Genomic DNA, 17,006 nt, shown 5'->3' on the forward strand with positions numbered 1-17,006 from the left:
ACCCCTCACAAAATATTCTGAAAAAGCTGAAACATGTTTCAATATTTTCTAAATGTTTCAATTTTTCAGTTCAAAACAGCTTTTTGTTTAGAAATTTCCTTCATTTTTATTTGAAAAAAAAAAATCAAAAATGTTAAAAGTTTGAAATGTAAATCATAGAATATCAGGGTTGGAAAGGACCTCAGGAGGTCAACTAGTCCCACCCACTGCTCAAAGCAGGACCAATCCCCAGACAGTTTTTTACCCCAATTCCCTAAATGGCCCCCTCAAGGATTGAACTCTCAACCCTGGGTTTAGCAGGCCAATGCTCAAACAACTGAGCTATCCCTCCTGCCCAAAATGAAATGTTTTGTTTTGGGTTGAACAGAACATTTTTGCTTGACCCCAAATGATTTTTTTCTCCCCTAACTTTTCTGTTATTCAAGCAGAGCTAACTTAAAGACTATCTTTCTAAATGAGCTGGTCTAGATCAAATCCAAACCAGTGGGCTCGGAGCAGGAATTACAGGGTGAAATTCTGTGTCCTCTGCTATGCAGAAGGCCAGAAGAGCTGGCCAGAATGGTCCCTTCTGTCTCCAAGTCATTGCATCTATAAATAAAAGCAGGATTTGACCAACAGACTTTACTGAGGGCAAATGCTCCCAATGGAGGATCACAGTTAGGTGTTGTTTTCTCAAATCTATGTATCATTCAGATGGTTACTGTCCAACTTCCAATGGCTACAAAAGTTAATTTCAAGGCTACCAAGCATTTGGAAATTCCGGTAGCCTGGTAAAGATTTCCCAGCAAAATGAGTGACTGTTTAGAAGGACCCTATTAAAGCAATCAATTTAATGAGGGTTTTGAATCCCAGTAAGAACCAGGTTCAGTGCCAATGAGACTTTTGGCCACATTGGGCTGAATTTTGGCCAAGTTTGGGAGGAAAAAACCTGCCCTGACATGGGCAGAGAGAGACTCTGAGGAGGGATTTAAGTCTTCAGGTAGAAACCTGGCAGAACTCAACAAATTTCAGCCTCGATTTGCTCTGAGGTCTAAGATTTGTTGGAACCAGAAAACAGCAGCGGTGAACATCCCGGAACTTTGGCGTCTGGGTCCAGATCTAAACTTTTGGCTGGCTGGCAGCTAGGCACCAAACTTTATAATGGACCTTGAACCAAACACCTATTGACCCTCGTACTCTGCCTCTGCCCTACTTACATGTGGTAACATTGCCTGTAAGCGGAAAGGATTCGCCTTCATTATAAACGGAGCTGACATTAATGAAGTACTGGGTGAGAGAGGACAGAGGTCTCAGCACAGTGGATGATGCACTGCTGGGAACTTCAACCTGCAGTGAAACAGAAACACCAGGGTCAGGATTGTAGCACGGAGCAAGGGCAAAGAGGGACTTGGAATTCGGGATAGTTGCCCCCAAACCCTCCCGTTTCGAGGCACCATCATTGTTAAAACGCTGCAGGTATGTGAGCAGCCTCTGTCAGGAGACAGCAGAGTTCTTGACAGCACACGGTGATGGTGCCTCTTATGCAAAACGAAAGATGGGGAGGGTTTTATTAGAGCCACACCTAGGATGCGTGACTCCATATGAAGGGTTTGGACCATGTGAGGAAACTCAGAAGGGCCTATGGAAGCGCCTGCCCGTATGTTCCCGCTGTGCTAAAAGGATAGATAGGATAGCACTACAGCTGGGGCAGGGCTGTTTCCCTATTACCCCGTCTTCTGGCAATGCAGGGGTCACACCCTTGGACAGGTATAAACCAACTGACGAATCAAGTCCGGCAGGGCTACATTCCGTTCTCGGTTACACAAATGTACACCCGGAGTAACTCCGCAGCCGAGTCATTGGAGTTAACACCGCATTCGCACTCTGCCGCCGTTCTCCCGGTTTTAGCCCATTCCCGTGTCCCCTAAGCAAGGACTTGCCTCCCCGGCATTGCTCCCTCTGCTTGAGTTGTAGGTCACACGGTGAGCTCTCACAGCACGCGAAGCCGCGGCCCAGCTGACCTTGACCGACCCATGGCTGACCTCAGAGAAACTCAGGTGTCTAGGAGGGCTCAGTGCCACTGCAACAATAATTAGCAAAAGGATGTGGTGAAGATTTTTAAGGCTATACTTGTAAAGTCACTGGTTGCCTCCTGCTGCTACCTGCCTCTTAACTACTGGACTTTTCCCACTGCGAGATGAAAGAGTTTCTGATTTCATTGTTACACAGGTCTATATGATGCCCTGGGAGAATGACTGGTTTATGGGTAGAGAAAGGGTCAAATCAACCCACCTACTCCCCAAAGAGCTCAAAACTCTCAGGAGCTTCCAGTCTAGATCCTGATCCTAATTTTGTCCCTGGTCCTATTCCTACAGTGGGTCAAACCTGCTGGGATAGGTGCTCAGATGCCATGGAGGTGGGTGCGGTATGAGAACCCAGGTGGATAAAGATATAGACACAGATAGGTAACTTCAGTTCTGAACACCCCAAAATTGGGAGCAGTTTGGATCCAGATCTGACTTCCCCATTCTGAATTTCAAGGAGATTCAGTCACAGTTTGCCTGGACAGAACCACTCACTTTCACAGCCCTGTACCCCAGACTGGAGTTGTTCATGAGAAAGCTTATCATACAACTAGAGGTAGCCTCAGAGAACCACCTACATTTAGCATTAGCCAGGGAAGAGGGAGCCTGTTTACAAGCTATGTGAAAAATACGCGAAGCATCTCAGTTAATAAGTCTCTCTTGCCAATTGTGCACCATTCATTAAACCACTTATGCTCCTGCCTAAGGGTCAGCTGAGGCAGAGAAGGAAGTAAAACTTACAGGTGGTTTCCTGGATGCTGGCTGGATCACTCGCCTCTTCCCCGTCCATGGCATACACCGCTACGGAGTACTCAGTGCTGGGAGACAGCCCATCCAGCAGAACCTCAGGCTGTTCCACTTTCACCTACCATAGGATAAAGAGTGACGCTCAGAGAGGTATTCTGGGGTGAGGCTCTGCCATGGTTGGCTCCCCGTAGCATCCTCTAACAAACCAAGAGCAAAGCAGGGCTGCAGAGACAGGAGTCTAAGGCCACAGCTTGGCTGTCTCTTTGGGTACGTCTGCACTTCAAGCTGGGGGTGTGACTCCCAGCTCAAGAAGACAAATTTGCACTGGCTGTCCTTGAGCTAGCTACTATGAATAGAATGCAGCCTGGCTAGCTGCTTTAAGGACATATCCACGGGGGTAGGGCAGATTTGTACTCAAGATGGCTAACATGCCACGGCTTTCCTCTGCCCGTGTTACCATGGCTACACTATTTCTAGCATGCTAGCTCAATGAAAGCTGGAGTGAGTATGTCTTCTCCAGCTCGGAGTGATACACCCAGCTCCAGCTGTAAGACATATCATTAAATAGTACTTGTAACACTCTTCACCAGCCACGTAGCTGTGTCGTGGTCAATGCTTCTCCACCACCCAACCCAACAGACATCATGCACAGTGTATGCAAACTCTACCGCTGGCTGGGAATTTTTCACCGGAATATTTTTTCCACCCAAAAAATACCAATTTGTTAAAACCAAAACAGTTCACAAAAAAGGGTTGGTTTCGACTAGTTTTCCAACTTAAAAAAAAAAAAGTTGAAATATCCTATTCTGATATTTTCTAAACAAAAAAACCTTCAGTTTCTTGGTTCAAAGTGACTCATTTCAAATTTAACTTAATTTATACTTAAAAAATGGTTAACAAAGAGAAAAGGGTCAAAATCAAATCAAAATGTTTTGATTGGTTTCCAAAAAATGTTCTCAAAAAGAGGCTGGCTAGCCGGTCTCGGATGGTTGAGGCGCAACAAATCCTGCATCCTGGCAGGGGGGTAGACTAGATGACCCTTTTGGTCCCTTTTAACCCCTATGGTTGAGACAAACTGGATTTTTTTTTTCCAGTCTGTCGGGTTGCAAAAATTTGAGATTTTGACTTTTTGTCCCAATTTGGGATGGGAAACATTTTTGAAATCTCAAAAGTACTTGTGGAATGGTAAAACCATTTTCTGCCCAGCCCTACTATACATCACGCCTCCCTCCCCCGTTCACCACACTCTGCCCTTGCTTCTGGGTGTACAATTCTGCTAAATAGAAATGAATGCCAATCCAGCTTGCTTAGGTTAGGGCTGATAGAACTACAGTGGGGAAAGCAATGATTATTTTTCCTGAGAAATACTTAATTGAAAATAAAAATTAGTTTTCATTTTCATTAAAGCTATTCAGGTTTTCCTCCAAAGGCCAAAAAAAATCAGTTTACTGAAAATGGGTTTGGGGTTTTTTTTGACAAAAACCTAAAATATTTTAGGCAAAAATTTCAATTTTTTTAATGATTTTTTAAAAAACAAAAACAAAAAAGATATTGAAAAAAATAAATAGATGGACATTTTTCTGTCAGCTTTAGTAGCCCATATGGCATGCAGGGACAATACACACTGCAGTAAAAAAAATACTAATTAAAAATAAAAATCTGATTCTTTGTGAGCATGGAGAAGGTATCATAACAGACAGATCACCATCTCTTTCATTCACAGATATTCAGCACAGAAAAACGTCACAGCACAAAGATTAGGGGAAGAGATGGATTCTCACAGGATCCAGTTGTTCAAATGAACTGTCTCTAAGATTCCATGGGAGAACGCAAAGTTCTCAGCCTACCAAGGCCCAAGCAGGATACCCATTGGGGAAGAATGACTGAAGACAGGACTCAACAAATGACTGCAAAGAAGAGAGTTCTCACAGTTCCACCATTCTACATTTGTGATGTAAAATGCTTTACACTAGAGATGGCAGGGATGTGCAGAGTGGTTATCAATTTGTGTCTATACAAAGAACATGATATCCCACTTCCTGAGAGAGACTTGAAGAGCTACGCTTTCAGAAGAAGAAAAAAACCCCACCAAAAAAAAAAAACCCAAAAAAAACCCACAAAACAAAAAAAAAAACCCACAAAACAAACCTTTTCCTTGGCTTTCCCATTTTTATACTTGTTCATTACAGCAGGATTGGCACCATCTACTGCTTCCAGAGCAGAACTGCACCCACTTAACATGCGCCCGACAGCTTGTTTTACAATGCCGCTTATTGCAAAAACTCAATACCTGCCTTGTAATCTGAGAAACATTCTAGGAGGTTTTAATGGAAAGACTAGAATTTGATGGGGTGGGAAGCATTTGCTGGACACACCAAGTTAATTAACTCCTTCGTGGGTGGCCCATAGCTTTAGTGCTTTAATTTCTGTGCGAGGCAGGTGGGATAATTGTGGGACTGCCCAGGAACATATATATAAAAAAAGTTACCCCTGTTCAACCATCCCAATATCAAATCTTAAAGATACCATTTCTATACTGAAATACAGAGAGCAAAAGTGCAGTAGAAGCCCGAACTACTGAATCTTCATAGCAACCCTGAGTTGCAAGCGTTACTATCCCCATTTTATTAGGTAGGGAAACCGAGGCAGAGCAGTTACACAACAGTTACACAACTTGCCCAAGGCCACCCAGAGAATAAGTGGCAGAGCCTTGGAAGGCCTGGCTTCCAGCCTCAAGCTCCACCAACTAAACCACACTTCTTCTCAACACCGAGCAAGGAAGCCATAGATTTTTTTGACAAGATATCAGGCTCCAAGCGCATCATTTTGTACATGTTTGAGATCGTTCATTAAAAATGCATGTTGGATTAGATGAGCTGAGAGCTCCTTTTCTCCTCATTTCTACCGTATGGTATTATTGAAGGTTTATACAAAGCCATAAGAGTGAGTCATATTTAAGTAAATAAAAACTAACCTGCCAAATCTACATTTTGAAACCCAAAACATTTGTTTCATTTTTGTATAGCAAGTGGATTGGGCACTGGACTGGGACTTAAGAGACCTGGGCTCAACTCCTCAGTCTGCCACTGGCCTGCTGGGTGACCTGGAGCAAGTCTTTTTCCCTCAGTTTTCCCCATCTGTAAAATGGAGATAATAATCCTGACCTCCTTTGTAAGCCACTTTGAGATCTACTGATGAAAAGTGCTGTATAAAAGCCATGGATTGTTATGTCTAAATATGGGCTCACTCCACAAAAGTTTGGATCCAGATCCAAACTTTCTTGAATTCCATGTTGAGACCCAGGGCTTCCACTCAGACCTTTAGAGTAATAGCGAGTAGCCAGGAAGTTTGCAGATCTGAACCTTCCCAAAGCCTGCATTGACTCAGATCCACTTTGACGTACAAGAGATTTAAATGAAAGTCAGTTGAGTAATTCTCATGCAGACCTGGGATTTAAGTTTGGGCCCCGTATGTCTGACTATATTCAGTGCGGCAAAAGGAATAATTATAACTATCTTCAGCTATACCTCTTTGGTATCATCCTCCGCTCCATTGGGGGCCGCTGAACAGAGCACCAGGTACTGAGTAGCTCCACTTGCCGGCTGCCAGCTCAGTCTTAGATGGTTATGGCTCACTTCAGACGCTCTCAGGGAAAGGGGTGGTGACAAAGCTACTCAGATGAAGGAAAACGTAACAAAAAGATTCACAAGGCAGTTGATCATTTCTATCCTTAGCCCCTCCCGTCACCCACACACACACACACAAAGATTCAAGGTTATCGAAACTGTACATCAGAGCAAAACAGTTAGGTTAAAGCTATTTTAGGAGATGTGTATATGATGCTTCTATAACAGAGAATCATCAGAATCCGGTCAGAAGGCCTTATTGGCTGTTCCTGTTGGTGGGGAATATCTTTGACATGTGGAACAAAGAACTCCACATGGGAGGAGGGATAGCTCAGTGGTTTGAGCATTGGCCTGCTAAACCCAGTGTTGTGAGTTCAATCCTTGAGGGGGCCACTTAGGGATCTGGGGCAAAAAAAATCAGAAATGTATCACTCCCATCACAATCTTTCCTTGTCATGTGGTCATTTAACTCCAAACTTTCCTTCAAGATAGATATTGTTTGGCAAATATTAGCAATAAAAAAGAAACAACATGCAGAGAAGGTACGAAGACTTGGGAACCTTTGAACAAATTTGACAGCAGTTAGGCAGCTGAGACGACTGCCTATCACACCAACCAATATTGTTTCCTTGTGCTCCCCTATCTGTATCTACCTCTTGGCTCTTGCCTTACACTTAGCTTGTAAGATCTTTGGGCCAAGTAAGAGTGTGAACACACTACCTAGCACAATGGGGTCCTGGTCTCCTAGACACTTCCACAATACAAATTAATTACCATTTGGAACAGAGGGGAAAAATCAGAAGCAACGGGATCAAAAGCCTTTCTAGAAATTGGTATAGTCACAGCAGGGCAATCTAAAGGCACAGCTTGCTCCCTAATAGCAGTACCTGTAAAACATCTACCTCATGAGGCTTGTCTCTGCCTTTGCAAGTTTCAGCAGCCGACCCAGAGTTCTTCCCCCTGGCTCACACCAATCAGCCCCAGTCAGTCTCAGTGTTTAACGGCATGAATGCATTTGCAATATCTATTTTTAAACTGGCTCTTTCTTGACCCTTCGGGAGACGTTCTGGGGAAAATCCTAGCACAAAAATCTCCCTTTTTCAATTATTGCATCACAAGGGAACAGCAAGGATCTCCAACATTTTAAAAGAAGAGCAGCAGTGGGTGAACAAGCCAAAAAAAAAAAAATCCTTAAGGGAAGCATGTGTAGGAGGGTGTATGAGCATGTGTACCATGCTTCCAGGCACAAAACTCCTGGGATGGGATGTCATTCCATTAGCATCTTCTAATTCAATCCTGAGAACGTGATCCAGGAATGGCTGAGTAAATGTACAGAGCTTAATTATAAAAACAACACAACCACAACAAAAAGCTTGAGGCTGAGTCCAGTCTATCTGGGTAACATTGTTTCTTCCTGCCAGAATACTAAATAGCTAATTTTCTCCCCTGAAGAACGTTCATTTTGTTTACGGTCAAACATTATCTCCAGAAGTCCTGATTTACCTGAGTCACGCAGAAACACTTACTGAAGTCAAAGGGGATTTTGCCTGAAGCATCAAGATTCCCACACACACTTTTTTTAAAAAATAGGGCATCACCTATATCCATAGCCTGCTTAAAGAGCTTACTCAGACATACCCGATACATGGGGCAACCACTCGGGAGGTGGGGAAGTGCTGAGGCGATGAGGAAATCAGCACAGAGAGAACTGGGCCTAAGGAAGGGAGTGAAAGATGCTTGGGACATGGGAAGAGAGAAGCTGTACAAAGCAGAGAGGGATGCAGTGAAGGCTAGACTAGTGCTCTCTACTCATGACCTACATGTCCAAGTGATGCCCCTCAGCCCATCTCCAACGGCATTTTCATAAATAGGAAACACTGAAACCAGGTATTCTGTGTGCGAGGTCAAATTGACAAGCTGGGTGGAGGAGGCAGATCCATCTAAAACTACCTGAAAAACACAGAGAAAGGCTGTAAGAAGTTGTGGCATCAGGAGTTGTGTAGCAGAGGAAGCAATCAAACAAACCAGCACCAGCCACAACTATACCTAGTAACCGTGCTGTGCCTTGAACACGAAGGCTGAAAGCCCTTGTAACTTCATACTAGCTAGCGTCACTCTAGACGCCTTCCTGCCTGCCCCCAATAAAGGAATAAGAGGCCTTCAATAAATAAAGCTTTTTAGTTTATTTTTCTGATCCACAGCATCCACCATGAGTCACTGGTTCATGCTCAGTGTGACGTGGGAGCATCTCTGCTGGTGACATCACTGCCCCATGCTGCAGACAGGAACCAGCTGTTATTTAGGTTAGTTGCACCAACCCTCTTGTAGCTGGGGGGAGGGGGGAAATAAACTCTACCGAGATGGCAATGGCAGCATGCCAGGAAAGGAGAATTTAAGCAAATATAGACTGAAGAGTGGGGATGGCAGCTGAGAGACTCGGAATCTATTTCCCTAGAGTACTTTGCAACCACAGCAAATCATAGTAACAGTAGGAACATGTCAAAGCGCGTGGCAGCCATGCAGGGAATCACAAACCAGGGCTGTCTGCTCAGATGAAAGCCTATGGGTGGAGGCATATATTTACTGAGCCAAAGGCTGCCCAACCCCACTCAAGTCAATGGGGTTATACAATTATAACTGAGGAAGAACTACCAATAGCAAGGGCCTGAAAGTTTCAGCCAGGGCACCTTATTATTACTTCTATGTTTCCAACAGTATGCAAGATACTTTACAGATAAGAATGAAGGGAAGGTCCCTGCCCTGAAGAGCTTAGACAGCCTATAAATGAGGTGATGAGGATAGGGCAAGGGAGAGAAGAGAAAAGAGACAAGAGGAGACAAAATCAGCATAAGCATGACCCAAAAGTCAAGTTCTTGCCATTTCCATGTAGCGTGCTGCAAAGGTTGACACACACATCAGATTAAAAACCAACACACATTAGGCATCCAACTCCCATTGACGTCCAATGAGAGTCGGGTGCCTGACTGCTCTTTGTGTCCCTGAAAAGTCTACTCAAGTCTAGTCCAAGTCTGCTCTCGTTTCCTGCCACCACACACATCCAAATACAGGATCTCCTACCTCTTTGGGGGTTCCTCCCCTGGATGGGTAATATACAATCCTATATTTCTTTGGTGGTCTCAGCGGAGGAGTCCAGGAAAGGTGCATGCTTCTGGAGGTCACCTCTGATATCATAAGGTTGGTGGGACTCAGATGGGGACCAGTGTTGGCTGAGACAGCTTTCACAGGACTGCCTATGAGTTCAAAAAACTGTGATACCTTCTTATATTATCTTAACATGCCAAATGCACTTTCTACTTCTTTTTATCCAGTGACATGTCCTAATCCAGTGACAGCCTTCTTCCCTAAACACTAAGGAAGCATTCCAGCCTACCATGAACATTTAAAAGTTGGTCCAAGGGGAAATATAAAAATCCCATTGAGAACAAACTGTGTATTTTGTTGGAGGCTGAGAATATATTTTACATTTGAATTTGAGTTACTGCTACCAATTCAACAGACGGCCCAGCATTTGCCAGTTCCAAAGACAGTCAAATTGAACCAGAAAAGGTCTGTTTGTTCGTTTGTTTTTAAAAAAAATGCCCATTTTCTCTGGGCTATCGCATGCCTGAGAAAAACTGGTCTAATTACATCGGACCAGATACAGACTAAAAGGGAAGAGTCCATTTATTTTGCCAAATTCCAAACCCACTTGAATAAAGGTGCATTTGAAAGTTGAACTCTCCCATTCTATTTTAGGAAAATCTGTGAAAAAATAAGCAGAGATTAAAAATTGAAGGGGGGGGGAAACCTACACACGGATATAGTATTGGTACTGGGCACTCAGCCTAACATTGGGTTGGGGGTGCGGAGGGGGGAGTCCTTCAGTCTAGTTCTAGCATCTCTTTAGCTAGAAAAACCACACTTATTTGTATTTAGCTGGCCCTTGGGGGCATATGGCTTGAACTACAGGTGGAAAAAGGTTTATACTCAATAATTTTGCAATCTCTCCCCACCCAACAAAAGCCCACAGTGCTCACAAATTAATCCTTTGCTTTGGACATCTCAATGATGAACCCAACAGGCAGTGATGCAGCTGCACAGGGTACGTTTGGGAGAGACCCAGGTTGAGAATGCATTTGTTGTTTACGTGCATTGAAGTGGATAAATTGGACAGGTAAGTCCCCCTCTTCCCTACACCGGTGTATTCACCTATTGTTATTTATGTACAGTACCACCCACTACATACTTTCCAACCGCCTTCCCTGCCCCCAAAAGTCTCAGCCCAAGCTGCTCACAATCTAAGGATGGAGGGTAGGGGAAGGGGAACCACACACATTTATACATACATCAGCTCATTGTAGGCAGCCTGGCAGAAGCGGGTCTTCGAGAGGGACTTCAGCATGGAGAGGGTAGGGGCCTTGCAGACGAACCAAGGGAGGCTGTACCATGCATAGGGGATCGTGTGGAAGATGGTGACCGTGTGAGAGGTTGGCAAACAGGTGGGCAAGGCGAGGAGCACTGGCAGAGCAGTGGAGACAGCTGAAAGAGAGGATACGCGGGAAGGGTAGAGGTAGACAGAGCTCTGGAGGTGGTGACAATAAGCTGACAGCAGGTGGGGAGCAAGTGGAAGGATTTGAAGAGGGGATAAAATGGGTGGGTGAGGAAGGGGAGTGTAGCGGGTGCATTTGGCATGGACTGCAGGGGGAGATGGGGAAGCCATGCTAGCTGGGAGAACTGAACAGAGATTGCAGGCTTTAACTCACCTGAGTTTTCACTCTTGCGCTTCTCTTTGATCCTGGTGCACAAGACCCGGGTGAGCCTGCTGACCAGCGAGCTGAGCAGGGGGAAATCCATCACGTTATACATGGTGAGCTCCAGGGGCTCTGACGCCACCTGTCTCAGCTCTGCCTCATCTGCATTTTTCACCCCTAAAAAGAGAGAGAGCAAAGAGCCAGTCAGCTAAGAAAACTCCCAGGAGATGAACAAGACTCAGGGCCAGAAAAAGGTCTTTCCCCTATTTAATACACCTGTGCAAGAGCCAAGCACAACTTCAGTCTCTTGGCTAAAAATGCCTCCTAGCCTGCCCCATGGGGTGGTGCTACTCTGCAGTGCCCTGGAGTCTTGCCTGTAGCTATAAGCACAATCTGGCCTTTAAGGAACATGTCTGGATTGTGTTTAAACACAGTGGAGTCAGGGGGTCTTTTGTGGTCCAGAGCGACACTTGCGAATCCTCCTAATAGTTCCCCTCTACCCTGTTACTGCAGGCCTGGCTACCGCAGAGGCTGAAAATATTCCACTAAAAGACAAATCAGAACATATGTAGAAATGAATGAATGAATGAATAACACTTTGATATTTACGAGGTGCCAGCTTCCCCCACAGAGAATCTGCTGTTCACTAGAACATAAAGCTCCGTCACAAATCCTTGTTATTCTTTCCACAAATCCAGCCCTGCATATCATCTGTGCACAAAGCGTCTGAATTTCCATTGCTCTGCATCTGGTGTAGTCACTCACCAATAGGTAAAGCAGGTCCCAGTTTGGATAGTGTTTTATTTCTTCTCACTTGCTTTTCACAGATATAAATGCCTATACAAGGTGCAGAATCAGGCCCAATGCCTTATGCCTGTAGAATGCCATGCCTTACCCTTGCACATTAGAGATGTAGAGGGAGATCCTGGTGTAAATCAGTGAAATTCCAGTGAAGTCAATGAAGCTACGCCATCTACATCAGATGGGGATCTGGCCATTAGCATGCAACCCTCTGGGAAGATGTTTCTCTTGAGATTTTCTTTGTGTAACAGGCAAAAAGTAACCAGCACCAAAAGGTATCTTGTATTTAACAAATATGCTCATCTTTCCCAGCTTGAGGTGGGATTAGAAATGGATCCAAACCAAAACCTTGGATTAAAGCATCCCCATACTTTGGGAAAGATCCAGCTTTGGCTGTCGTGGCTTGGGCCCATCTCGAGTTGGGATCCACCTCCATAATTTCTTGCCATATTGTTCTTGGGCCGGGTCGTGTTTCCTTGTCTAACCCAGGACTGTGTTTTTGTGCTGCATTTGTAAAGCTCCTAGCATAGCGGGATCCTGCTCCATGACTACAGCAATAATTATCTGGGCAGGTGATGTAAATCGCTTTCCTCTTTAGAGACTGTAACTCAAGTTCTGACCGTCTAGAGTCAACATACTCTAATCAACACTGAAAACATTTCTAAGCAAAACAACAAGGTGGAGTGTCAAAGCAGGCAATACATTCAAATGCACAGGTTTTAAAGTATGATGCTGTAGACTCTATTACAGTCAATGTCTTCATTCAGTGTATTAAGTAAAGTACATTGCAAAAGATATAGCCCTACAGTGGTATTCAATGAATTCTCTATGGTGTACTCACCATAAACCACTTCTAGTGCAGGGGGGGGGGTAATATTTTATTGTTTGATTTTATTCCTCTTGCATTAACCTTTACTAGATAAATTCAGTAATAATTGACAGCTCCTCTCCCAGTCATTTTATGCCTCCTTATTGCTGCCAGATGGCAAAGAGCAGATAAGACTATTAGAAATACAGAATGTTAATCAAATGAATGTAATTGGAGGCAGATTGCCAGATACAATAGGTTGGGAATTTAACCAAATGGTTCTCTTTGGAAATGGCCAATTCATCTAAACCAAAACTGTTCGCAGGACAGGATCAGTTCAGCAAATTTTCAACTCAACTTTTTTTTTTTTGAAAAAAAAATAAAAATAAAAATAAAAAGGTTTGAAATTGTCGAAACATTTTGCTTGCATATCCTCAAAAAGAAAAATTCTAATTTTCCACTTTGAAGCAATTTTGTTTTAAAATGTAAGCTAATTTTAATAATTTAAAATGTTTCTATCGACCTGAAACCAAAATTAATGAAAATTTGAGATTGACTTTTTTGTCCCAATTCCGAGTGGGAACATTTTTTGACATCTCAAAATGTTTTGCGGGACAGGAAAACCATTTCATGTCCAGCTCTAATAGGTTTGTTTAATTCCATTTTGAGGTAAACAGTTTAGTAATCATTGGTCTCCCATTATACAAATCTGAGGCTGTTAGAGATTTTGATGTGTAGGTGGTGAGAAAACTTTTAATTAAAACTAAACTAGTTTTTAAAAACAAAAACACAACATCCCACCATTGGCCACTCCTTGAAGATTCTATCTATCTGTCATGTCTGAATGATGCATTAATGGCCCATCTGATCATGGTAAAATGATAACCAACCAACAGGCCAAACTTTATGGGTAAGATTTTCCAAAGCACTCAGTGTTGGCCTAAAACTGCTCCGATTAAAGTCCAATAGCGTTTACCATTGATTTCAAAGGGAACAGAGTTAGGCCAACCCCACCTGGTGTTATTAAAAGCTGTAATCTTACCAATGGCAAATATCTCTATGCCCATATTTTTCAAGGTCTGGGCAGATCGGTTGGCATCATCCTGTGATTTTCCGTCAGTCAAGAGGATCACCAACTTGACTGCGTCCGACCTGGCGCCAGCTTCAGGTTTCAGATTTTGTTCTAGGACATGGGACAAAGCGAGGCCTTGGGAAGAAAGAAGAATGGAATTAGATCCCTGAAAACAAGATTGCAGAGATGCACATGCCTTGGGGAAGTACAAACACCTTTCTCAGCTCCTTAGTCAAAACTGGGTATACCAATTCCGCATGAGGGATACAAACACAGCTCCTGTGCTGTGGGTGATGATCTCCTGCATTGCAATCTGAAAGAGACTGTTGTAAAAAGGTCTTTTAAACAAGGTTACAATGACTCGCTTTATAAATAAACCTTTGGCGGGTAATGGGTTAGAACTGACATTTCTGGCATGCCAAAGTTTTTCCTCACTTCATTGCAGACCTAAATGCTGCTCTGCGACTGTGGGGTTGCTCATAGGCGGGCGATGTTAGTTGCTTTGTTTCAAGGGATTGCTGAAGTTTCAGTTTCGAGTAGAACTCCACACACATGTAAAGAATGGTGGAGATTTTGCAAACAAATAAGAGAACAAAGGTGAGGCAAACTGTGGGCAGATAAACCTGGACAATGTCCCTTTAAAAAAATGCATGTGCAAAACTGTGTGCCTGATTTACATGCATGTTTATTCCATTTTTGCTCACAATCAAAGTAGTTGTGCATGGAAACTAGGCTTGACGTTCCACACAGACATTTGATAAAATCAGGCCGCAGATGTATCAGCAGCGTAAACAATCCAAAACCAAACCACACTGAACTTTACCAAGTCACTTATGGACCTCTTACCTGATCATAAATATAATGAAACACTAATATCCTAAGCAAAGCCAACAATGCACTAGGTGTTTTCCAAACATAAATGAAGGCAAATTTCCTGCCTTGAAGATCATACAAGATACAGCCCCAATTTAGCAAAAGCACGTAAGCATGCACTTAGCTCCCACTGTTTCAAGTGCGGCAGTGCTCTGCTGAATCGGGGCCTAAAAGGACAGACAGACAGACAAAGCGTAGGGGAAAAGGGATAAAATATAAGCCAAGTGGTCAAGATGGTGACATAATGTTTCAATCACACAATGAATGTGGGTAGAATATATAGATTTCCCCCAAATTTAACCATAATCAACCAGACCATTTCTTGTAATCTTTACAGTAAGAAGATGATTTTCCCTTTGCGAAGTTCATTCTTCATCCTGCTCTTAAACCCTACTAGATCCTGTACAGGAGTCCAAGTTTCCCAGATTATCTCTGGACTTCATCTCCCTGGACCCATGGAGGCTGAGAGTGCTATAGAGATGACTGCACCAGTCTCCCAAGGGAGTACTGCTGAGGCCGCATGTTGGATTTGGGGAGACTGAAGGGGGGAGCTGCTCCCTCCTCCCCAACTTCAGATGCTCAGATAGTTCCCAGGTGTTCCCAGTACAGTAGCGGTGGCTGCTCTGGTGGTGGCGTCAGCCTGGCCTTAGGATGTCCATATTCAGTTATTATTTCCTGTAGTGATGCAGTTAAAGAAGTAACAATCGTGCCTTTCCTTTTGCTGGGGCATTGGTGCTATCATAGCGTGTGTGTGGGGGGGTGCACTTGCACATGCGAGAGACGCAAAGGCACCTTCTCCTTCATTACCAATAGCTTAGGTCAGAGATATCTGCACCATGTACAGCAACTGCACTGTATTCTCGTAACTAACGCTGCTTTGGTCCTGTATCCAATTCAGACACATCCGGCCAGAATATTCCTCCCTTAAAGTGGAGGATGCTAAGCTCTTGGCTAATGATCATAGAGAGGTTCTACATGCAGCCCAGCCAGAGACAGAGAGTGGGGGAGCTGAAGATAAAGCTTGTGTTACCTGTGAAAGTGTTGCCGCCTTTATATCGCAGGTTCCTCACTGCCTCTAACACCTCGTCCCTTGTGACATAGGTGTTCAGGTTCCACTCTGTCCGTGGATCACTGCTGTACTGGGACAAACCTGGGGAAGGCAAGAGCAGTCAACAGAGTGCAACCAAGGGGTTAAGCGGCAAGATGAAAGCTGCTTTTTCCCAAGATTGCCATAGACAGGCAGCGTTGGCTACCGGATAGTGCACCAAACAGATCTGGGATCTACTTCCAGTTCCACCGCTGGCCTTCTGTGGGCAAAGTCACCTCTCTACGACAATTTCTCTACCTCTGAAAGGGGGATAATGGTTCTTAACTCCCCTGCAATGCGCTTTGAGATCTGAAGCGCTATGTAAGAGCTAGGTATTATTGTAATTAAGGCAGTTGCCAGGTTCCTATTCCATCCCACAGTTCCCTTCTGCTCTTCCCTTTCACCTCCCACTCCGTACCTGCGTCACCTTTCTCCCTTTAGTTACACTGGCCCAACTTTTCTAAAGCGGCCTTTCAGCTTCTCTTCCCCAGCCTCTTGTTACTATTTATTCATTGTATTGCCACTGCACGAGGCACTGAATGTCTGAAGTGCTCCTCAAAATGTGGGCCACAGCACACACTGTAGTTGTCTGTTACAACCACTAGAGGTCAGACAAGAATCGCTGTCAATACGCAAGCATACAATCCAACGTGCAGCCACGTGAAAGAGGTTGGCCGAGAACAAAGTGCAAAAATGCAAATCCTACAGCTGCCCAGAGGGGCACTTAAACAAGATAGAGTTGGATGGGACCTAATGCCCTCCTTATCCTTCCAAGGACTGCACGTATGACATGGCACTCGAAGGGCTATGTTCATTATCCGTCTAGCTTCGCTGCTTAAAAATGCATTTGTTCAGCTTTGGGAAAAACAGAGCCATTAGCAGATCATTTAGTCTCGTAGAATGGTCAACAAGCACATCCTCTCCAAGTGTAGGAGACATTCCCAGGAGACAGGTTTCAGAGTGGTAGTCATGCTAGTCTGTATCAGCAAAAACAACGAGGAGTCCTTGTGGCACCTTAGAGACTAACACATTTATTTGGGCATAAGCTTTTGTGGGCTAAAACCCACTTCATCAGATGCATGGAGTGAAAAATACAGTAGGAATATATATACACCTCTACCCTGATATAACGCAACCCGATATAACACGAATTTGGATATAACACAGTAAAGCAGTGC

The 17,006-nt window shown here is 44.0% G+C and overlaps 1 protein-coding gene across 3 annotated transcripts in view; it reads right to left on the reverse strand.

Annotated features, from left to right (window-relative positions):
- Window positions 1-17,006, reverse strand: part of COL20A1 (collagen type XX alpha 1 chain) — a 99,385-nt gene that overhangs the window by 58,210 nt on the left and 24,169 nt on the right. For all 3 annotated transcript variants that reach the window (XM_026652796.2, XM_026652797.2, XM_024219197.3), the window contains exons 9-17: window positions 15,772-15,891; window positions 13,839-14,003; window positions 11,200-11,364; window positions 9,515-9,687; window positions 8,257-8,386; window positions 6,338-6,480; window positions 2,805-2,928; window positions 1,920-2,059; window positions 1,197-1,326 (exon numbers count right to left, since the gene is read on the reverse strand). In XM_026652796.2, coding sequence (XP_026508581.1) covers window positions 1,197-1,326; window positions 1,920-2,059; window positions 2,805-2,928; window positions 6,338-6,480; window positions 8,257-8,386; window positions 9,515-9,687; window positions 11,200-11,364; window positions 13,839-14,003; window positions 15,772-15,891 — 1,290 coding nt within the window. The remainder of the gene's footprint in view (window positions 1-1,196; window positions 1,327-1,919; window positions 2,060-2,804; window positions 2,929-6,337; window positions 6,481-8,256; window positions 8,387-9,514; window positions 9,688-11,199; window positions 11,365-13,838; window positions 14,004-15,771; window positions 15,892-17,006) is intronic.

The sequence above is a fragment of the Terrapene carolina genome, unplaced genomic scaffold (assembly GCF_002925995.2).
Source record: "Terrapene carolina triunguis isolate 2854851 unplaced genomic scaffold, T_m_triunguis-2.0 Scaffold130, whole genome shotgun sequence".
NCBI lineage: Eukaryota > Metazoa > Chordata > Testudines > Emydidae > Terrapene > Terrapene triunguis.